Source organism: Electrophorus electricus, chromosome 19 (assembly GCF_041902795.1).
Source record: "Electrophorus electricus isolate QZ-2024a chromosome 19, ASM4190279v1, whole genome shotgun sequence".
NCBI classification, from domain to species: domain Eukaryota; kingdom Metazoa; phylum Chordata; class Actinopteri; order Gymnotiformes; family Gymnotidae; genus Electrophorus; species Electrophorus electricus.
In genome coordinates this window covers 15,773,702-15,797,351 of record NC_137515.1, presented here as the reverse complement: position 1 = coordinate 15,797,351, position 23,650 = coordinate 15,773,702, and the positions used below count along the sequence as shown (strand labels likewise).

Genomic DNA, 23,650 nt, shown 5'->3' with positions numbered 1-23,650 from the left:
AATACTGCCTTGAGACTCATTTTTGAAGAATCTATAAACAATCCCCATTCTTGTGGGTCATGTTGGATTCCAAGGGCATTCAACAAGCTATTGACGTCAGAGCATAACACAAGCTTATCTACCTTTCTGAAGAAAGGCTCTAACTGCAGATGCCGCTTTTGATACAATGTCACCCATACATTTTCCTGAAGAAGATTCCATTGCTGAAGTCTTGAGCCTAGTAATTCTGCTTTGCTCTTGGACAGCTCCAGATCACGAACGAGATCGTTCAATTCTTCCTGCGTTATTCTGTGTGGCGCAGATGATGCACCTTGACTGAAGTCATGATCAGTTTCCTGATGATCATCCAACGTCGAAGGTCCAGGAAACTCCAGAGTCATTTCGTCTCCATCGTCATCGTCTGAAGGATCATTAGAAACTTCTGTCAGAGGTTCGGGAACAGAAAGTCCTTCGCCATGCAGAACAGATCGGATAACAGAAGGTATATTTGGATACGCTATTGCCCACTTCTTCTTCTTTGTAATGCCTCCAGAAACAGGAGGCACCATGCAGAAGTAGCAGTCAGTTATGTGATTGCTGGGCTCCCTCCAAACCATCAGAATGGCAAAGAGCATCAACTTTCTTTTTCCATTCATCCACTGTGACAGATGTGTTGCACACGTACGACAACATATGTGTGGGGCCGAGGACTGGTCCTGGTCGCCGATCTGGCATCCGAAATACAGATGATATGCCTTCTTCACTTTTGCATTTGAAGCAATGTCCTTCTTCTGATTTGCAAAAGTCACTTCCCCACAAATGTAACAAAAATTGTCCGCAATATTGATACAGATATGAGGCATTGATACGTGTTGATTGACACTATCTGAATCACTTCAGTAGTGTTTATAACGCAGCTGGAATTACATTTAACCTAACGCAGCTGAATTTACATCTAACATGACGTTTAGCACAAGAAGTAGCAGAAATAAATCGCTCGTCCTATGGTGTCTTGCTTTATATATCTCCCTATTGCGTAATCTTCCGTCAGCGATTGCGTAATCTGGCATCAGACAGTGATGCAATAGACCATCCTGGGTATGATCATCATGATCTGATACAATATGATGCAATATTTCTCAGTATTTTAAATTATTAAAAATTTTCATCTTATACCTGGACCTAATACAATGTCTCTTATGGATCCCATGGAGTTATCGATAAAATGAGAGCCAATAACAAATTTTCATGGTTATATCTGCGTTTAGGACGTTAAAATCATTAAGAATTGAACCTTATTAACTCATAAGCATTTTTGTTGTTGTCCAGTGAAATCAAACGTGAAGCGACCAGGAACCCCCTAATCCACTAGTGCTGTCATATACCAGAACTGCAACCTACCTGGAGTGCCCAGAAGTACAAGGTGTTCAGTACTTATAGACATGGTCAAAGTAAAGAACACTGAAAGGTGGATGGGCCCATGGCTTGATCAGTAACAGGCACAGAGCTCCACTTCGACTCAGACACCAGCAAGGTGGAGGTGGGGTGCTGCTTTGAGTACACATCTTCAGTGGCTGGGGGCTACAGTATCACAGTTGTAAGTATGATTCATATAGGACTCATATACTGTAGGTAATCATATAAATAGCAAATATTTAATGTATTAGCTGGACCCCCCAAAAGTAATTTTTTAAGGTCTTAAAATGTACTAGGCTATTATATGACAATATTATATGACAATAACATATTATATGACAATAACAGAACTTGAAATAAGTGCATTACCTGAAAGAAAAAACTGAAATTTTTCTTAAACTTGTCTGTAATTAAAAAAAAGTTTTTAAACTAAAAAATACAAAAAAAAGCCACATGACTGATTTTTCTGTCTTTGTATTTCATCAAAAACAAATATGGTTGTAGCAGATTAAATGTCACATATAAAATATTCCTATTAAAATAAACTGCCCGGCCAAAAAAAAAAAAGGTCACCACCTGGATTTAAGTAAGCAAATAGGTAAGAGCCTCCCATTGGATAATTACTGCATGGGTGAGTATGTTTCAGCTGGCAACAAGTTATTTAACTCTAACTGATGCAGTGAGTAGCTTCTCATTTGTTAAACAACCATGTCAACAGACACTTCCTGTGGTCGTGGAAAAGATGTTAATCTGTTTCAGAGGGGTCAAATTATTGGTATGCATCAAGCAGAGAAAGCATCTAAGGAGAGTGCTGAAACTACTAAATTCAGGTTACGAACCGTCCAACGCATTATTAAAGTGGAAGGACAGTGGGGCAACATCATCTTCAATGAAGGAATGTGGTCCAGAAAAAATCTCGAATGATCGTGATCGGTGATCACTTAAATGTGGTGAAATCAAATCGTAGAAACACAACAGGAGAACTCAGGGATATGTAGTGAAAGTAAGAGCATTTCCACACACACAACGCGAAAGGAACTCAAGGGATTGGGCCTAAACAGCTGTGGAGCCTTAAGAAAACCACTTGTCAGTGAGGCTAACCGGCAAAAACGGCTTCAATTTGCTAGGGAGCATAAAGATTGGACTCTGGAGCAATGGAAGAAGGTCATGTGGTCTGATGAGTCCAGATTTACCCTGTTCCAGAGTGATGGGCGCATCAGGGTAAGAAGAGAGGTGGCTGAAGTGATGCACCCATCATGCCTAGTGCCTACCGTACAAGCCTGTAGGGGCAGTGCTATGATCTGGGGTTGCTGCAGTTGGTCAGGTCTAGGTTCAGCAACGTTATGTGCCCAAAGAATGAGGTCAGGTGATTACCTGAATATGCTGAACAACCAGATTATTCCATCAAAGGATTTTTTCTTCCTTGATGGCACGGGCATATTCCAAGATGACAATGCCAGGATTCATCGGGCTCAAATTGTAAAAGAGTGATTCAGGGAGCATGAGACATCATTTTCACACATGGATTGGCCACCACAGAGTCCAGATCTGAACCACATTGAGAATCTTTGGGATGTGCTGGAGAAGACTGCGCAGTGTTCCAAATCTCCCATTATCAATACAAGCTCTTGGGGGAAAAATTAATGCAACTCTGGACAGAAATAAATGTTGTGACATTGCGGAAGCTTGTGGAAATGACGCCACAGCGAATGCACACCGTAACCAAAGCTAAAGGCGGTCCAAAGAAATTTTAGTGTGTGTGACCTTTTTTTTGGCCAGGCAGTGTACCTTTAAAAAGATTTAAACCCACAACATAAAATTCACTTTTTTTGTTTCTTCGTTTTACACCTTCCTATTATTAGCACTTACCATTTTATCAGCGCGGACTCCGACTGAATGCAGACTTCGACTGAAGCTGCGCTCGTGGATTTCCTTCAACCGTCACCTACAAGCTAACTACGGAGACATGTGATGGTTAATTTTACATGTCTATTGTCTATTGTAAGGCTGATATTCTATCTATGCTATACAACCGATGGGGCCTCACTGGTTCAAAACTCGAAAGCACTTACTCGAAAGCCATTTGTTTCAAAGTGCTACAAGAATTAGGTTATTGAGAAGTGGCAGGACTAGGCTACCACAAACGTTTTAGTAAATATTGGACTAATTAGGCCCAGAGCCCTTTACGGAGCAGGGGGGTTTCACCTTCAGTCCTAGTGTCCCTCTGCCTTGCACATCCATCTCACGACGGGCATCATGATTGACCGTATTGCATCAGGTGTGCTAGAACAGGGAACACAATAAACCGTGTAGAGCAGTTGTTCGTAATGACTGGGACTGAAAACCCCTGAAATAAAGGGCAATTTAAGGGCTTAGGGGAGAGGTAGCCAGCTCTGGTTCTGCAGGACCAGAATCCAGCAGAGTCTGGTGCCTTCATGGCTCCAGCACAGCTGGGCACTATACCATGGCAAGACTAATCAGGACAGCTATGGACTGCAGAGACGGATGCAAAAAGAGAGAACAAAACAGATCATTCACACCATTTCCTTCCACCCTCTAAAATGGAAAGTCACACAAGTGCATCATATACATTCCGCAGACCAAGCTGTGCAGAAAGTGTAAGGGCCTGGTCCATGGATGGTGTCCAAAAAAAGAAACCATCAAAAGGGCAACAGAAACCTAAAAAAACCTTCCTAATAATTCCAACTACCCAAAATAAATGTAAATGCACAGGTTGATGTCCACCCCTGACCTAAAGTGTCTATATATAAGTGCAACTCAGTATGTGTGGTGTATAAGCACGCTTCTTCTAGCATTGTCCAGTACAGTTCATGTGACACAAAACAGTTGCATCACAACATTACTCAGCAGACGTATTACTAACACAGGTATCAGTGTGTATTTAGACAAGCGGCGTCATGCAGGTTAATGAATGAGTATGAGTGCATGTGCATGTACATGTGTCTAAAAGAGAGAGCTACATGTGGCAACCACAGTATGCAACCCCAGTACAAAAGAACAAGGTCTAGATTACAGCCTCCTACTGCAATACCATAACCCATCCACCCTACAGCTAAATCTAGAAGAGGGAGAGATTCGAATCAGTAGAGTTGCTACACTAATTCAGTAAAATATTCAAAACATTACATTTGGATTAAGGCATATAGCCACCTGCAGCAGTCATTATGCCAATAGTCAGAATACGTATCTGCTGACACATATAACAGTGTGCTTCAGATACATTTCAGAACACGGTCTTCATCAATTCTGATTAAAAAACTCAGAGTTTAGCAATTTCATGGTTGTTTGTTTATACGTGGTTTGAAAATGTTTGAGCTATCAAACTGATAAAACCCATACTAGAGTCAAAGCAGCCTAACAGTTCTTGCTTTTCACATGGACACACAAATGGAAAACAACTTTTTATGAACTTTAATTGGCCTGCCAACATATTAGAGGTCAAGAACGTATGTACATATTTCATAGCTCATTTCATAGTTCATATTTTCCCCAATTAGCATTTGAGGATGACGAGCAGCCATCATTTGTTATAATAATCCTCATGTCAGGGATAGTAATACTTATTCAATTTGTGACCCAAGAAGATAAAAGATGGCTTCCTCTAAACATCAAGCATCAAGCTCTTTTAGTTCGTGAATAAAAGAGAAGCAATGTGCCTTTCAAATTACAAATTTTATTTAAACATTGAGCTTTTAAGATGAATTGCATAGCTTATATCCAATCAAAGCTTAAAAATATTTATAGCATTAAGCCAACCACCAAATACTTAAGCATATAAAAGTGGTAAAACCACTCTATTAGTATACACTGTCTTCTAGCAGCGGACACTGGAAAGTGGTTGCCTGTGGGGGATTAAAAATATCACGTGCACACACACACTACTGGAAACCCCCTGACCCCCCCCCCCCCCCCCCCCCCACACACACACACACACATTGCATACACGTTGCAACCACGGTAGATTCCAGCAACCCACTGCAGGCCTGCAACCCATCCATCCTAGCAACCCATTTAATCCTAGGGACTAAAGAGAGATTAAAATCAATAAACTCACTACACCAAATCAGTGCAATATTCAAAGCATTACATCTGGAATAAGGCATACAGACTAAAATAGAAAATATATCAAAAGCCAAAAAAAAAAAAAAAAAAAACTAGGGCATGGGCTTCGTTTAGGTTGCTCTGGCTGACCAGGAGGTGTCTATACTGGAAGCACTGTGATTTGATCATTATAGCGAGCAGGTCTATGGCTGTTTACTTCAGGGTCATATTTGTGGCATGAATTGCCGAGTGCGAATTAATGTGGGCGAAAGGCTACTAACCATCTGGGCCTTTTGTTTATGCTATTAAGGTATTTTGAGTACTTTGTGCTTGAATAATTTTATTCACTTACAATACTGCCAACATGTAACCCAATCACGACAACCCAACCAAAATAAAGCCCAGCCCCAATTTAATATAGAAACATGAAATCCTACAGTAAATGCTACACGATCAATATATTGTTATAGATATCTGATAGATGATCTGTAAGGCACTGAAGTGTGTGTATTGGTTGAAGTATATTTATTGAAGTATATATTGAAGCACATATAATTATGAATTTAATGTGAGATGTAGTTATTAATTTGTCACTCTTCACCTTCCATACCTTAGCAACAAGATAATTTTAAAACTTTGAGTGGTGGTAAATGTTTTATTTTCAGCCGCACTGTCTTTACACACTGATATTGTGATGGATGGACAACTGGGTCAGAATATGTCAAAAATGGCAGATCTTGTGGGTTCAAGGTGTTAACTTGGCCTCCAAATTACCCAGATCTCAATCTGATTGAACATACATGGGATGTGCTGGAAAAACGAGTCTGATTTATGCAATTTACAAGAATTATGCTGATTGTTTAAGTGCTAGATACCACATGACACCTTCAGAGGTCTTGTGGCATCTATACCTTGATGAGTCAGAGCTGTTTCAGTGGCCTGAGGGGGATCTACGCTATATTAGTTAAGTGGTTTTAATGCCATGGCTGATCAGTATACAGAGTAGTTGAATAATAGTGTATAATTTGTTTCTGTAAAAATTATTAGCTGTTAAATCAGTAACAGCTATTTTTTCATGTTGTTCCTCTGCTTCTTGTAAATGACCCAAATGTGGTCACTGCTACCTACATCAACCCAGACTGGAGACTGCAGATTCACACCTTCATTCGTAGAGGCTACACTGTGGTCTGCTTTTACAGTTACTGCTCAGCTGTAAAGCGCTTTTGCCTGTGGATGTGGAGATACTGGTGCAAAACACAAATTTTCAAGCTCAAAAAAAAAATGTAGTGAAATGGTGCAATTAGTTAAGGCCCAGTTAAAAACACATTCTTATAGTACTGCATGAATAACTCATTTGTGTTGAGGAGCATAGTGACTGCTTATTTTGATCACAGGTGCAAACTATATCTAACCTTTATTGCAAATATCTTAGACAAAGTGGTGTCACATCAACTGTGCTGCTTTTTGCATTAACACTGTATTCATGAAGTTTTTTCAGTCTGGGTTCCGACCCCATCATGCTACTGAAACTGGAGCATCAGGGATGGGCAGAGAGAGGAGTCTAGTGATCTGGCAAACAACTTTACAGAGAAATGTGGGAAGAACCATCTACTCGCCACTGTGACCAAGATCAAGTTGTTCGACTTCAGCAAGAGGAGGACCACAAGCAGACCAATACATATCATATGACAGGATGTTGAGCTGGATGACACCTATGAATGCCTTAGTGTTCACCTCAGCAACAGGCTGGAACAGAAGGTCAACACAGAGGCTGCGTACACTGTGAAAGGGATGAAGTGATGAAGCTCAGGTCCTTTAATGTCGGCAACAAGGTGCTGTAGATCTTCTACCAGCCCGTTGTTGCAAGTGCTGTCTTCTTTGTGGCAATATGTTGGGAAGGAAGAATTTGAGCTGGAGAATTTGATGCTCACTGGACAGTTTTGTGGTGGTTGTAGACAGAACCAACTACCATCCATCCTTACCAATAAATCACATCTAGAAACAAGCTCATTCGTCTCTGCTGTAGCAAGGAATTGTACAGGACGTTGTTGCTTATTTGTCATCAGTTGCATTGATATGCCTGCTCTTCACTGTACTGCACTAATAACATTCTTGACAATTGCCACCATAACTTGTGGTGGACACTAGTGGTCATACATGCTTTGCTGGACATCTCTGGTTTCATACATGCAGATTTGCACCGTTTGCACCATTTATTGCATTTATCATTCATCTTCACTGTGGCTAATACAAAACCACACTTTACATCACTCAGAAGACTTGTGTATATACAGCCATACTTACTCTATAATTATATACTGTATTTTTTGCCGAAGTATATTTTATTATTTGTTACTTGCACTCTATTGCTGCTGTTGCTGTAACCAGTGAATTTGCATGTGGGATTAATAAAGTGACCAATCACCCAATCACCCAACCATCCAGCCAACCAACCCATCTGTCTGTCTGGCAGTAAAGAAATCAAATTTATCATAAATTTTATTATTGACAATTATGAATCCATTTGCCACTTTTCTAACAATATAATTCCCACAAACAGCAGAGAGACATACAGAGAAATAACATTAACATCAGAGTGAAAATTTAAGAACAGATCATGTAAATATGTCAAATCAAATCAAATGAGTTGTATTGTCAAATCACACTTACATGGCAGTTAGGTGGGCAAAATAGCTTAAATGCACACCACTTAAATTGGCAGAAATTAACAAATATCTCTGTGAATATACTATTTTCAAAATCTGGTGGGGGGTGGGGGGGATATATACAGATTGCTAAGAACAAAGGGATAGAAAAGTACAGACATGTTTGTACACACGTCTACACATACACACGTCTTGCACTAATCATGCAGTCATGATACATATTGTTCACCATTGCAAAAACCCCTGAGTAGTGCAGAGTGATTGGAGTGACAGTAGCAGTAGTATCATTAGATATTATATGTTATTCTCCAAGCTATTCAACTTAACATTGTGATAAAGCACATGGTTAAAGGGATCATATTGGGAGTTACATTGGAGAGGGTGGGATTGTCCATGTGAGTGGGGATATGTGAGACTACAGGCCGTCCTGAAGTACTACTAGCAGTTCAGCAGTCTGATGACCTGTGGAAAGAAAGCGTCCCTGACCCGACTGGTTCTAGTTTGTTGCTCCTGAACCGTCTGCTGGACGTCAGCACCGAGAACATACTGCGGCCTAGGTGAGTGGGGTTTCTTATGATCCTCTTAGATTTCTTCAGACAAAGTTTGGTGTACAGGAATGATGGGAGTTTAACCCTAGTGGTGTGTTGAGCTGTCCTCACCCCCGTTTGCAGGGATTTCCAGTCCAGTGCAGAGCAGGTTCCTCCACCAGGTGGTGATGCAGTGTCACAGGATGCTCTCTACAGTGCATGTGTAAGAAATCATGAGAATGCGGGGGTTCACGCCAAACCTGAACTGTGTGAGTGCTCCATGACCTTCTCTACTGTAGTCCCAATGAAGGTAAAGGGCATTTGTTCACTTTCCTGCTTCTTGGATTCCACAATCATCTCCTTGTTCTTCTTGAAGTTGAGTGAGAGGTTGTGAGAGGTTGATCTGACCTCTCTATAGGTTGAGATCAGGCCTACTCTTGTTGTGTCAACAAATTTAATGATGATATTGGAGCTGTGTGTGGATATGCAGAGGACTGAGTACACAGCCCTGGCATTCTCCTGTACTGACAGTTAGGCAGGAGGAGGTCATCCTTACCACCTGATGACGGTCCAACAGGAAGTTCAGGATCCAGCTGCAAAGAGTGCTGTTCAGACCTAACGTGTGTAGCTTCATTTCGACCTTTGAGGGTTCTAGGGTGTTGAATGCTGAGCTGAAACCCACGAACATCATTCTCACATATGTGTTCCTCCGGAAATGAAAGGGCAGAGTGCAGTGTCAGGGCTATGGCATCATCAGTGGATCTCTTCTGTTTGTAAGCAAACTGAAGTGTCAGGAACTGGCAGGAAATGAGGTACAGATGAATTATCTAACTAGCCTCTCAAGGCACTTGCTTATGATGGAGGTTAGCGCTAGAGGGTGGCAATCATTCTGACAGATAACAGTGTTTGGCTTTGTGTTTGGAGAGAGAGAGGGAGAGAGAGGGAGAGAGAGGGAGAGAGAGAGAGGGAGAGAGAGAGAGAGAGAGAGAGAGAGAGAGAGAGAGGGAGAGGGAGGGAGAGAGAGAGAGAGAGAGAGAGAGAGAGAGAGAGAGAATATTAGATTATATTATAAATAATTATCCAGAAGGACATTTAAGCATGAGGTGTCAATCTGGGGATGGTGGAAAAGTTACAATTTCTAGTGAACTCTGCAGTGAACTAAATTTACTGCAGTAACACGGATAATGCCAAAGTGTGCCAGAAATAATACTGATTCACATTTATTTGTATGGTGCTTTCCACAACACTTACATTTACATGTAAGGCAACAGTGTCAAAGAAAAAACCCTGAGAGCAAGAGGGGAAAAACTTGAGACGTTGGATGGCAGTAGAGCAGCAGTTCCACCACGTTACAGACAGGAGGCGCTGGACTCTGAATATTCACATTTATACAGGCAGGAGGGCTTACTGCTGTTCAACCACTGCAGACTGAGACATGCTGGAAGTTTAGCATAAAGAAGGGGGAAATAGCAATAGCAAGGAATATCAGCCTTTATTTAGGCAAATATATGCTACAAAGCTAAAAGAGCAGTATTAATGAGATTTTTTTTTTTTTATGTTTTATTGTAAGTACAATCACACAAAAAAGTGTGAATATTATAATCAACAGTAACATGAAGCTCAGGTATTGAAAATTTAGCAACTGATAGACGTGATATTATTCTGGTCACTGTGCAGTTATAAAGACCAGTATCGCCAATGGAAACACCTGTTATAATCAGACAAAAATGCCTGCATATACTGAATCAAGGTTTGGAGTGATGGTTGGTAGTTTGTTCTCTTGTAAATGATATGCAAAGCAGCCTGAGTCTCCATTTGTTTTCCACTCAACAACCCACCATTCGTAAGTTACTCCTTTCGGGACTAATGCATGAAAAACAAACAAACAAACAAACAGTAACAATACAACATAAGCCAATTTAGTGTTTTATTAATTATTCATGTATAAAAAAAAATCTATCACCATCAAAACACTGTTAACATCAGTGCAGAGATGAGTGAATTGGAGTAAAATGTTTAGATTTTCAGGTTCTAGTGAGCACGCTAGCTACTGCAGTTTGAACCAGCTGGCACTTGTTTAGTGAATTATTAGATCGTCCAGCCAGAAGAGTGTTACAATAGTCCAGACTAGAGGTAATGAAAGCATGGACCAGCTTCTCAGCATCCTTTAAGGAGAGTTTATTTCACATTTTGGAAATATTAGTGAAGTGACAGAATGAGGATTTGTGATGATGCAAATGAGAACTCTGAAGGGGAGATCTGAATCAAAGAATACACAAGGACTTTTTACAGCTGTGCTTGAAATAACAGAAACCAACATGATTGTGAACAAATTTAGAATGTTTGTTTATCACTGCCTTGGCCGTGATCACTGCCATGATAGAAGCACAGTTTTGCTGGAATTCAAAGCAGAATGTTATTTGTCATACAGCATTTGTTGTCTTTGACATATTCCTCTGATTTATTTAGACTAATGGCACAGTTTGCATACCTCATACATACTGTTACAAGTAATCAGCACGTCAGTGAAAACTAATACCATGCTAAAAATTACCTTACCAAGTGGAAATGTGCAGAGAATATTAAGTCAGGTCTGAGAGCATGAGAATAGCAGTACACTGACTGCCAAATGACAGGTGCAGATCATTGCCAACTCTAATTAATGCTGTTTCAGTAGCATGATGGGGTCGGAACCCAGACTGAAAAAACTTCATGAATACAGTGTTCATGCAAAAAGTAGCACAGTTGATGTGACACCGTCTAAGATATTTGCAATAAAGGTTAGATATAATTTGCACCAGTGATCAAAATCATGCTTTTTTTTTCATTTATGTGGTCACATCCATGTTCATCTAACTCTGCAAGTCTCCGCCGGAGCCTGCGTCTTACGCGGGCTCTCTGGAGGTTCACACAAAGTGCACTGCCCCCCAGCAGGATTAGACAACCCTCCGGTCCTGTGAGGTTTCTTGGCTATGTGCACCATATTTCCACAGGGCTGCAAGTCCAAAGAAGGCTAAACATTTAGATTGGGCAAATGTCATTTCCAAATACATTCACACTTCAAACACCTACGGCAAGGAATAAACAACACTGGTGCTGTATAATAATGAAATAAATGTCTAAATGAATTTATCGATAAGGCACTGATGGGTGTGTACTGGTTTCATTCTAAAGTATATATTGAAGCATAAATATTTATGTATTTAAAGACAGATATATTTGTTGTCACTAATCTCCATTCCATACTTTAGAGTTTCTACAATCCGGTATATTTAAATCTTAAAGTCTTAAATCTCAAATATTTATTTTCAGCTACACTGTCTATACATCCTCATAGCTCTCGTTAAAATATATGGTCTGAGAAAGGAAATCCCTTACTGACAGCTCTGGACTCTTGAACCAGCAGTGAAAGGTTCAGCTGTATTAAACCAGAAAACCTCTCTACAAGGAAGTGATCTTCTCTCCTTGTCAACAGGATAAATGCTGGGTGAGCACATGTCCTGCAGTGGATGAGTCTGAACTAAATAATGTATTACAACAGTTTTAGGTTTTACTCTTTTTTTGTATACAAAATAGTTCAGCAATATATCATGAAAAGTATATATGTGTTTCTGTAAACATTATTAATGGTTAAATCAGTAGAAGGTTTTTTTTTTTAATGCTGTCATTCTTCTGACTATGCAACGTGCAGGACATATGCTGCTTATGTCTTGGTGCTAAATACCACATGACACCTTCAGAGGTCTTGTGGTATCTATACCTCAATGAGTCAGAGTTGTTTCAGTGGCATGAGGGGGATCTATGCCATTTTAGTTAAGTGGTTTTAATGCCACGGCTGATCAGTATACAGAGTAGTTGAATAAGTGTATAATTTGTTTCTGTGAACACTGTTAGCTGTTAAATCAGTAACAGCTATTTTTTTCATGTTGTTCCTCTGCTTCTTGTGAATGACCCAAATGTGATTACTGATACCTACATCAACCCAGACTGGAGACTGCAGCTTCACAATTCTTTCTGAGAGGCTACACTGTGGTCTGCTTTTACAGTTACTGCTCAGCTGTAAAGAGCTCTTGCCTGTGGATGTGGAGATACTAGGGCAAAGCACAAATTTACAAATTCTTTGTAATTTATTTATAAGTGATACAACCACAGTAGAGAAATAGAGCAGTTAGTTTAGGCCCATTTAAAAACACATTCTTCTTGCACTGAAGATAGAGAGGAGTTCATAGTGTCACTGACACTATATACTACAATATATGTAACTCAGGCTTGTTTTGTAAAAGCGAGACATGAGATATTGTTAGTTCTCATAGATGCACTCCTCTCCAGTCAACGGGCCTCTCCGTAGGTTAGGCCTACCGGCAGTTCTGACACTTGAATCATTGTGGGGCTCAGCATTAGGTCTGGCACTGAAGAAATTGAAGTTCTCGTAGATTTTATTATTGAAGAATATGTTTTCATTTGTCTCTTTTCTCTTCTTACCTTCTCATTCACACGGACAAACAGCAGACACACAGACGGAGAAACCCGGCATTTACATTAGAGTGAAAGTTCAGGCACAGATCATGTAAAGTTGTCTCACAATTTGCAGGTGAATTGAATAATCAGCTGAGCATAATCCTCTGTTGCCATCTAGTGGAGTCTTTAAAAGAGAAAATTAATAAATATCCAAATATTCTCAGAATATTTCATGACTACTTTTTTTTACTACTTTAAATAAAATTAATTATATAAAGCAGGAGTGGAAAAGTTTGAAAGTGGATATGAAATGATACATTTGACCTTCCCTCCATGAAGTAAGGAGGAGAGAGAGGGAGAGAGAGAAAGGGAGAAAGAAGTGGGAGGGAGGGAGAGAGAGAGGGGAAGGAGGAAGGGAGGCAGGGAAGGAGGTCATATGTGATGCATTTTATCAGTAACTGCTGATGTGAAAGCTAAAAATGTTACACTGTGACCAGATCAGACATCTATAAATACATCTATGGAAGGAAGATGTTAGCGTGAGGTGTCAATGGGGGTGGGGTGGGGTCAGTTTCCTCTTTGAATTTATTTTTAATCTCCAGTGAATCTGTAATTTACTGTGTCACAAATACCCTCTACAGACTCAAATGGCTTAAATTGAACTGCCCCAGTACAGGAGCCATTTAGACACTCACTTTTATACACAGCCACACTGAGAAGGAGAATGAGGAGCAGGCCCAAACATGCACTACTGGCAGAGATGACCACCACCCTGTAGTCCTTGCAGCCTCCTAACAACACACAAAGCGTAGCCATGAACTGGACACTGGTGTACTCATTACGGTATCCTAACCTGGTAATCATAGCAATTCACGTCCGGTATATTCTGTTTCCGTGTGGGCATAAACTGAAGGTGTATAGAACAGAATTAGGGCAACACTACCAAATGCCAGACTGCTGTACTGAGACCCTCTCTCTGCATCTGAATGTGGTGGTTTATTAAATGCCACAAAGCTGTTCTTGCTCAGGAACTCCTCCCCCAAGTTACACTACCTCTCTGCATTGCATTTTGTTTTTTTTTCTGCATCCACTGTTCTGTTGTGATGACAAATGAGTTCAAATTTCTTTTCTGGTACTCAGGCATCAAACTAGGATTACTGGTACAACTAAAAATTCTGTTCCCTCTCAGCGCTGACACTGCTGCTTTCTTTGTTCAAGGTGGGTTAAACTGCTCCCCTTTGAGTAAACCTTCTATAGAGATGAAAGGTTACAGATGCTTAAAGATTGTGTGCTTTCATGAAGTAGATGTCTGAGGGCCCAGCATGGTCCTACTCTGGGTATGTTCTCTGCCTCTGTGGTTACTTCATGGGTTTTCACATGCAGTTGGTCTTGTTTATGGGGAAAAAGCTGCAGTCATTATTGCAAATCAGGACGGTTGGGGAGAAACATACAGTTTGGAAAAGCAAAGGCCTTACATGCAAACAGAAACCAGTGAGACCAAGCAAGTACCCAGAGTTATGAAGACAGATATGACTGGAGGTGACGTTCCTGAACATGAAGATTCATGCACCATCAATTAGAGAACTTATACAAAATAAATATGTATAAACAGAAAACAGCGCAGTTATTCAGGAAGGGGTGATTGTGTAGATGGCTGACCTGTATTTCTGCATGTGAGTGTAATGTTTTTCCTATAGACTGTGAAGTTGTGAGAGTAGCTGACTTGGCAGGTCAGTGTGACTCCATCCCACCAGTCTGGCTTGCAGAGTTTCAGCGTGCTGCTCATGTTGGTGTTGTGGTAGTGAGGAAGCTTCTCATCTGCTTTTGTCCAAGTGAAGTTCACCTGCTCTGGACGCAAACCGTCCAGAGTGCAGAACAACTCCACACATGTGACGTCACTGCTGTTCAGCTGCTGTAGGAAGAGACCTGGTGAAACTGCAGAGTGGAGACGATGAAAGTTAGTGGTAAACACCAGTATCCATACAGGGCCATACATTACAAAGCCTTTATCCTTTATGAGACATGTATATTCAAATTGTAGTGAAGTATGTAAAGTTTCCAGAGAAGCAAGAAGTTTCGGACACCGAGGTCCTTCATCAGCTGTGCAAGCATAGTGCCTATATATTTATGAATGTAAATAAGAGCGAGTTACTGAATGGCCATAGATATGAGGATTATATTCACCATTAACCTGAAGTAGTGAAAATGTATCTTCTGATGGTGGTGGTATCAGTTTGGTCAATGTGCAGTTATAAAGACCAGCGTTGCTGCTGTTAACACCTGTTATAATCAGCCCAAACGTTTCTGGATTTATACTGAACTGACGATTGCAGTAATAAATTACCGTATTATTCTTTCTAATTTTGTTTTTACATAATGAGTCCCTATCCTTTTTCCACTCAACAACAAGTTCAGCTGTATCGTTATTTTCAAACAGTGCAGTGCATGGTAGACTGACAGTGTCTCCCGGGGTCACTGTAACAGCGTCTTCACCTGGAGAGTAAAAGAGTGAATCAGTACAAAATACCACAGTGGGAAGAGTTTTGTCTTTTGACTTTTGCAACAATACTTTCAATAAACAATTTTCTGCAACACCTTTACTTGGCACACTATACAAATGTTGGCGTTAGCCTAGTCAAACCTTTAAAGCCATATGTTTTACATGGTTTTACACATTTAATTTGTTTACATAAAATTTAATACACATAAGCTACTTGAGTAGAGTTGCCTGAAGAAACATCCTTATACTTTTATACAAAATACAAGATGTGTAATCCCACTGGTTGCAAACAATAACTGTATTCAGTTAAGAGGAGCAAAACAAAACATCTCCTTTCTTTCAGATAAATCACAAACTAAATGGCAGGTTCACCACTTCTGTAAAATCTGATGTTTAATGTTTAAAGGTGTTGGTGTAGTTGAAATTGATTATTCATTAACCTTTCACAAGTATGACCACAATATGGAACAAGACAGAGAGTACAGAGACATCAGTGAAGACAGTTCAGTAGCAGGAATGAATATTTTTACCTGAGGCCGTAGCAGAACATAAAAGTAAAGCTGGCAGAAAACCTGCTAAGCGGACTGTGAACATACTGCTCTCACAAGGCTCGGAGTTTTCCTTTTCCTGGTTGTCTACTGCTCTGTTAATCTCACCGCTCGCTAGCGCACCACATCATGCAACACAATTACGACAACGAAACGACAGCTTTGTTCTTCACGTCAGCGGACCAGGAACATGTCAATGTCACCGCAACATCCTCATGCAATGTTTTAAATAAAAAAGATCAATAAATCGACCTACATTACTGTTTATATCTAGTTTGGTAAGAAAAAAAGCAGCAATGTGATGAAAGAATTCGGCTCTAGTAGGACATTCACTGGGAACCCTTCATTGTTTAAAATACACACACAGAGAAGCAGATCTGGAAGACTGCTTAAACTAGTTTTGTCTGTACCACTTTTCTTGGGTTCTGCTTTTGAAGGAAAACAGCACATAAAACCACAGCATTGCGTAACTTCAATTAGATGATAACAAACCATGAATAAATGTTATTTACAAACCAGGCTGCAAACCCAGAACACACACGTGTTTGTGTCTGTGCTCGTTTAATTAAAGAAGTTCATCTCCTTTCACTTATTTCTCATTTATATTACAAACCATTTGATATGAAACACTGCAGAAATCGTTCTTTTACACAGATGTTTCCTTTTTTGAATTACTAATTAAACAAGCAGCAGTTGAAACTAGAATGGTGTATTGCTTGAAGAAAATGCAGTTATCGCGCAGTTTTAGCGATTCCTACGTAGTTGTTAGGCGGTCGCTATGAAGTCTCTCGTGGTTGCTATGGTGTTGCTGTGATGTCGCTCTGGAGCACCAGGTGATTGCTAGGGTGTTACCTGGTGGTTTCTATGGTACCCCATGGGCTTGCCAGGGTCTTACCACCCTGGCTGCTATGGTTGCTATGGTCTTGGTAGGTGGTTGCTCTAGTATCCCAGGTGGTTGGTACAAGGGTGTTACCAAGTTGTTGCTAAGGTTTCCCAGGTGATTGCAATGTGCAATCACTAATATCACTTGAAGTAGCATATATGTGGTGTATTGCTTTATTTTGCTTTTAAAACAGAATTAAGGTAACAAGTACATTTCCAGAGAAAAAAACATTTATTCATTTACATGTTATAATTCAACACACTGTACTATTTTATACAGAAGTAATGATGAAAAACATGGAAGATTACAGTGTAACAGAGTAAATAGTTTATATTGTTAAGCACCTTTGTAATTTTAGTCAAGATTCCCCTAATGGACAGTTCTAAGTTTAAGAGGCAAACAAATACTGTGTTGTTAAAATCCCATAATAGTAAGGTGTGTTTAAGAAATAAAGCATGCAAATAAAAGACAAAAAGCTGACAAATGTCTAAACCTGAAAATACATGTGTCTTATCTTTCCTCTAACCCAGAAGTTGTGATCATCTGAGATCCGCTCCTGCTTTCATGTTGAAGGCCGGCAGGTCGTAGCTTGGATGCAACACGGGATCTCACAGCCGTACCTGCAGGATGTGGTTAACACGTCTCAAATCACCAAACACTCTACAAATGGCATCAAAAATAAATAAATCTTGTCACAGCCAGCAAAACAGGCTTCAGTGCTGGTCCAGGATCAGTTTTTGCCCTTCTCATCATACAGACAGAGAGAGAAACAGATGCCATGGAAGCACTCCTGATACGCACCATCCCAGGTTAAAGCCAGGATAGATTTGTTGGGTTGCAGAGGTTGGCGATGGCTAGTAACTAGTTACATTTACTGAGTTACACAGACTTGAGCAAAATGCATGAGTTCTGAGAAGTTCAAAGCAATGTTACTTCTGCTTACCCTCAGTTACTGCAGATGAGAGTGACAAAAGGCATCTACTCTACACATACTTCAGTTATGATACCGATGGAGGCTATTTGTTCGACATTTCACATATGCTTTTTTTTTTATAGTGGTTCAGGCTGTTTTTTTAAAGGCCACTGTCACTTCTTAAGCCATTATTTCATTGAAATAAAGATACTTGAGTGGTTTTATGCTTCTCCAACTGCCTGTTTGGTCATTCACTGAAGCTTTTCTATTAAACCTTTATTGTTCGTTCATTAGCTTGGGATCTGCCTTCCTTTTCTAGAAATAAATAATGCCGAATGCTTCCCTTGTTGTGACAAACTGTGGGCAATCGTGTTCCCAGGAGCAAGTCAATATTAGGCAAGAATCAAGTGAAAAAAAACTGCAGTTCTGCTCAGTGTTTTTTTTTTTAACCCCCATCATTGTAATGGACTACATAAAGTCCCTAAATGCACAGTCTGATAACTGCTATGCCACCTTCTTAGCTAATATACATTAGCTAGTGTTTCTAGGTGAGTCGTTTTAAAAAGTTCAACAAGGGGGATTCCTGAAAGCACTTTGGTAATATCCTTTTTTCAGTTAGCAGTGTTTAAAAGAATGCTCAAATCGTTATCAACCAATTAAACAATAACCTTCACTTGTATAGCATCCACAAGAATGATTGACTAAACAGAGAGAGAAATTATGCTTACGAGCATAGACGTATGACAATATCCATATAAACGCAATAATGATGAAAAACAACACATGGACAGTAGGACAGCAGGACAGATTTTCTGGACCTGGAGAAACAGAAAGACACATGCTGGGCCAATGGGTTTCCAGCTCAAAATGTAAGACATAACATGCAAAAGAGGGCCTATAGATTGCGAATGATCCTCAAACAACCACAAAATAGATTTTTATATTAAAGTTTTATCATGAGGATTAAAAGGCAACAACCAACATTTCATGCATTTGAAGTTAACACTAACACTAGTATTACAAATAATTCAAATTCATAGCATAAGAACCTAGAATTGTATTTAAAAAGAGTTTTAACTGGATTTAAATCTAGATTTTTATTCATTTTTGTAGTTTTTTTAAGCCATCATGGACCATATACACTGTTTTATCTATAGCTCTAAAGAGTCCTGTAATGTTTCTCAATTACCCACCATCGTCACTGTATAGTGTTATATTATACATTGCTATGATTGTGTAGATGGCTGACCTGTATTTCTGCATGTGAGTGTAATGTTTTTCCTATAGACTGTGAAGTTGTGAGGGTAGCTGGATTGGCAGGTCAGTGTGACTCCATCCCACCAGTCTGGCTTGCAGAGTTTCAGCATGCTGCTCATGTTGGTGTTGTGGTAGTGAGGAAGCTTCTCATCTGTTTTTGTCCAAGTGAAGTTCACCTGCTCTGGACGCAAACCTTCTATAGAGATGAAAGGTTACAGATGCTTAAAGATTGTGTGCTTTCATGAAGTAGATGTCTGAGGGCCCAGCATGGTCCTACTCTGGGTATGTTCTCTGCCTCTGTGGTTACTTCATGGGTTTTCACATGCAGTTGGTCTTGTTTATGGGGAAAAAGCTGCAGTCATTATTGCAAATCAGGACGGTTGGGGAGAAACATACAGTTTGGAAAAGCAAAGGCCTTACATGCAAACAGAAACCAGTGAGACCAAGCAAGTACCCAGAGTTATGAAGACAGATATGACTGGAGGTGACGTTCCTGAACATGAAGATTCATGCACCATCAATTAGAGAACTTATACAAAATAAATATGTATAAACAGAAAACAGCGCAGTTATTCAGGAAGGGGTGATTGTGTAGATGGCTGACCTGTATTTCTGCATGTGAGTGTAATGTTTTTTCTGTAGACTGTGGAGTTGTGAGGGTAGCTGGCTTGGCAGGTCAGTGTGACTCCATCCCACCAGTCTGGCTTGCAGAGTTTCAGCGTGCTGCTCATGTTGGTGTTGTGGTAGTGAGGAAGCTTCTCATCTGCTTTTCTCCAAGTGAAGTTCACCTGCTCTGGACGCAAACCTTCCAGAGTGCAGAGCAACTCCACACATGTGACGTCACTGCTGTTCAGCTGCTGTAGGGAGAGATCTCGTGAAACTGCAGAGTGGAGACGATGAAAGTTAGTGGTAAACACCAGTATCCATACAGGGCCATACATTACAAAGCCTTTATCCTTTATGAGACGTGTATATTCAAATTGTAGTGAAGTATGTAAAGTTTCCAGAGAAGCAAGAAGTTTCGGACACCGAGGTCCTTCATCAGCTGTGCAAGCATAGTGCCTATATAATTATGAATGTAAATAAGAGCGAGTTACTGAATGGCCATAGATATGAGGATTATATTCACCATTAACCTGAAGTAGTGAAAATGTATCTTCTGATGGTGGTGGTATCAGTTTGGTCAATGTGCAGTTATAAAGACCAGCGTTGCTGCTGTCAACACCTGTTATAATCAGCCCAAACGTTTCTGGATTTATACTGAACTGACGATTGCAGTAATAAATTAACGTAATATTCTTTCTAATTTTGTTTTTACATAATGAGTCCCTATCCTTTTTCCACTCAACAACAAATTCAGCTGTATCTTTATTTTCAAACAGTGCAGTGCATGGTAGACTGACAGTGTCTCCCGGGGTCACTGTAACAGCGTCTACACCTGGAGAGTAAAAGAGTGAATCAGTACAAAATACCACAGTGGGAAGAGTTTTGTCTTTTGACTTTTGCAACAATACTTTCAATAAACAATTTTCTGCAACACCTTTACTTGGCACACTATACAAATGTTGGCGTTAGCCTAGTCAAACCTTTAAAGCCATATGTTTTACATGGTTTTACACATTTAATTTGTTTACATAAAATTTAATACACATAAGCTACTTGAGTAGAGTTGCCTGAAGAAACATCCTTATACTTTTATACAAAATACAAGATGTGTAATCCCACTGGTTGCAAACAATAACTGTATTCAGTTAAGAGGAGCAAAACAAAACATCTCCTTTCTTTCAGATAAATTACAAACTAAATGGCAGGTTCACCACTTCTGTAAAATCTGATGTTTAATGTTTAAAGGTGTTGGTGTAGTTGAAATTGATTATTCATTAACCTTTCACAAGTATGACTACAATATGGAACAAGACAGAGAGTACAGAGACATCAGTGAAGACAGTTCAGTAGCAGGAATGAATATTTTTACCTGAGGCCGTAGCAGAACATAAAAGTAAAGCTGGCAGAAAAGCTGCTAAGCGGACTGTGAACATACTGCTCTCACAAGGCTCGGAGTTTTCCTTTTCCTGGTTGTCTACTGCTCTGTTAATCTCACCGCTCGCTAGCGCACCACATCATGCAACACAATTACGACAACGAAACGACAGCTTTGTTCTTCACGTCAGCGGACCAGGAACATGTCAACTGATGTTTGCAGTACTAAATGAATATCTTTTTCTTTGTAATTTTTTTTTTACATAATGAGTCCCCATCCTTTTTCCACTCAACAATAACTTCAGCTGTATCATTATTTTCAAACAGTGCAGGGCATGGGGTCACTAACAGCAGCACCTGCACCTGGAGAGTAAGAGTAAAAGTGTAGTACAGAAAATCACTTTTGAATCACACCATGCAAAACTGCAAGTTGTGTTGTCATGCTACCCAACACCCGAACAAACTACAATACCCATCATGCTAGAAGTCTCTAGGAGAGCGACTCATCCAATCATCAACAGTTTATCAAATCCTCATACATTTCCCATGTATATAAGCCACTCTAAGACTGTGCTTTCGCGGAGTATTGCCTCCAGTTTACCTGTGCATAGCGAGCGTTGTTTTTCCGTTACTCTCAATGCCTGCCCCTTGTTGGATTTGTCTGCCTGTGTTTTTGCACTATATTTTTTTGGACTGGTTTCCGCATTGATTGTGTTTCCCCTCGACTGCATCTCTCTGGTTCTGACCCAGGCTACTTTCACTAAATGGGTGTGTAATTAATTTGCTATATAGTAAACTTTCTATTCAGAACTATTGTTTCAGATAAATGAACGCATCAAGCAATCCATATCAAATTAACATCTGCTTCCAGAATAACTTCCAGTCCCACTAATTTACAGAAGAGCTGAGAGGAACAATAACTTTGCATTAGTCATTATGGAAGTAAAGTTCCACCAAGGTGGGACCATTCTGGGAAACACATTACATCATGTCCTCATTCTGCATAATTTCTAGAAAATATCTGAGTTGACTTCAGTCTTAAAAATAGAGGTCACAAGATGTTCTCAAGTGCGTTGTCCTATTGTTTTGAACAACAGTCAAGTTTATTATTATTTTTGCCACTGATTTCGTCTTCTGCAGATGTCACGGCTGGCCTGTACAAGAAGTGCACATTTTGAGACGACCTTAAAAAAACAAAAAGAAAAAGACATGCTTTCTATATTATATATATATATATATATATACATATATATATATATATATATATATATATATATATATATATATATATTATATACACACACACACACATTATATATATATATATATATATATATATATATATATATATATATATATATATATATATATATATATATATATATATATATATATATATATATATCACATACACACATATATACACATATATCCATACATATACATACATACATACATACATACATACACACATACATACACACACGTATATACACACACACATATAACGTATTTTACTTTAATAGGTGTTAAAGGAATAATATTTGCGTCAGCAGACAGTGTTATGACGTAGGACTCCTCAAGAAGGGCAATGGCAAAGGGACCCCTTTCTACACAGGGGCTCAGTAAGGCAAGGCTGCATCAACAACTGGGCTGAACACTCAGGATCCAAGCGTGGCATCATACAGTACAAGTGACAACAATCAGGTCAAACAGACATTGTACACACTCTTTTAGAGGAGACAGAGGTGCAACCGTTCCAGAAGACTGCTTCAACAAGCCAACAGACATACATTACAGAGCAGAAAAACAGTGCCAAGGTTTCCAATGGGTGCATCATCTGGGTTTTTAAGACTCACACAAGTTGGAAAGTTAGAAAATAAATAAGATTTCAGAGTTTGGCAACTATTTTTGCGATTGCTGCAGTTTATTTCCCTGGATTCTCTATTTCCTGGTGGTGATTGGATGCCTGATTTTGGGATGATGAGAGATGATGTGGTGACTAGGCTATAAAGCTCTCTACGGAGCTCAAGCTCTCTCAGTAATGACTGGAAATTATTATAAACTGTTGCGCTGTTGGAAGGAGCCCTAAAATTCCTCCATACAAAGCCATCCCGTACAGAAAGACTGGAATTGGAATTAGAAAAATACAGGTACAAAATCCATTACATTCAAGAGACAACTCTAGCACAAAAGGGTATTATACCATAAGCTTTATAGCTAATATAGGTACTTGAGATTCATAGAGGCATCTTCTAAAGTACATAGAAAAGACAGGAATGACATTTAATGGAGAGGCAGGCAACGGGATCAAACCGCATCTGTGCGTCATGCAAGGATGTTTAAATGAGCCCATCATCCCTCAATGCATAATTGTAATAAAGACTATTTTTCAATGCAGTAGTTTTATAACAGCAAATGTTCTGAGATTAACACAGGTGTGTCTGGGTAAAACAAATCA

The 23,650-nt window shown here is 39.6% G+C and overlaps 2 protein-coding genes across 9 annotated transcripts; both read right to left on the bottom strand.

Moving 5' to 3' along the window:
• Positions 1-10,212: 10,212 nt before the first annotated feature.
• On the bottom strand, positions 10,213-22,361 carry LOC118242851 (uncharacterized). 7 transcript variants are annotated; one of them, XR_014118708.1, is made up of 5 exons: positions 16,139-16,500; positions 15,453-15,601; positions 14,768-15,043; positions 13,804-13,899; positions 10,214-13,132 (listed from the first exon to the last, which is right to left on the bottom strand). XR_014118708.1 is itself a non-coding variant. In XM_081702654.1 (5 exons), the coding sequence occupies exons 1-5, from the start codon at positions 16,200-16,202 to the stop codon at positions 12,951-12,953; spliced, it is 927 nt and encodes a 308-aa protein (XP_081558780.1). In that variant the 5' UTR covers positions 16,203-16,495; the 3' UTR covers positions 10,217-12,950. The 7 variants fall into 7 exon arrangements, 3 of the variants coding, with proteins under 3 accessions (XP_081558781.1, XP_081558782.1, XP_081558780.1); XR_014118709.1 differs by having other exon boundaries at positions 15,567-15,601; positions 16,139-16,497; XR_014118707.1 differs by having other exon boundaries at positions 10,216-13,132; positions 13,804-14,656; positions 15,293-15,601; positions 16,139-16,504.
• Positions 17,252-21,784, bottom strand: LOC118242843 (uncharacterized). Of its 2 annotated transcripts, none has more exons than XM_081702652.1 (6): positions 21,185-21,784; positions 20,339-20,647; positions 19,814-20,089; positions 19,202-19,405; positions 18,681-18,770; positions 17,252-17,659 (listed from the first exon to the last, which is right to left on the bottom strand). In XM_081702652.1, exons 1-6 carry the CDS (start codon positions 21,246-21,248, stop codon positions 17,550-17,552), a joined length of 1,053 nt encoding a protein of 350 aa, XP_081558778.1. In that variant the 5' UTR covers positions 21,249-21,784; the 3' UTR covers positions 17,252-17,549. The 2 variants fall into 2 exon arrangements, with proteins under 2 accessions (XP_081558778.1, XP_081558779.1); XM_081702653.1 differs by having other exon boundaries at positions 19,814-20,066; positions 20,613-20,647.
• Positions 22,362-23,650: the final 1,289 nt, after the last annotated feature.

Coding starts and splice junctions, on each gene's coding strand:
- LOC118242851 (XM_081702654.1), bottom strand. CDS start 16,202: ATGTTCACAGTCCGCTTAGCAGGTTTTCTGCCAGCTTTACTTTTATGT. Junction 15,602..16,138: donor ATGTTCTGCTACGGCCTCAG/GTAAAAATATTC, acceptor TTTACTCTCCAG/GTGAAGACGCTGTTACAGTG. Junction 13,133..13,803: donor CAGTGTGGCTGTGTATAAAA/GTGAGTGTCTAA, acceptor GTGAATGAGAAG/GTAAGAAGAGAAAAGAGACA.
- LOC118242843 (XM_081702652.1), bottom strand. CDS start 21,248: ATGTTCACAGTCCGCTTAGCAGCTTTTCTGCCAGCTTTACTTTTATGT. Junction 20,648..21,184: donor ATGTTCTGCTACGGCCTCAG/GTAAAAATATTC, acceptor TTTACTCTCCAG/GTGTAGACGCTGTTACAGTG. Junction 20,090..20,338: donor TTCACTACTTCAGGTTAATG/GTGAATATAATC, acceptor TCCACTCTGCAG/TTTCACGAGATCTCTCCCTA.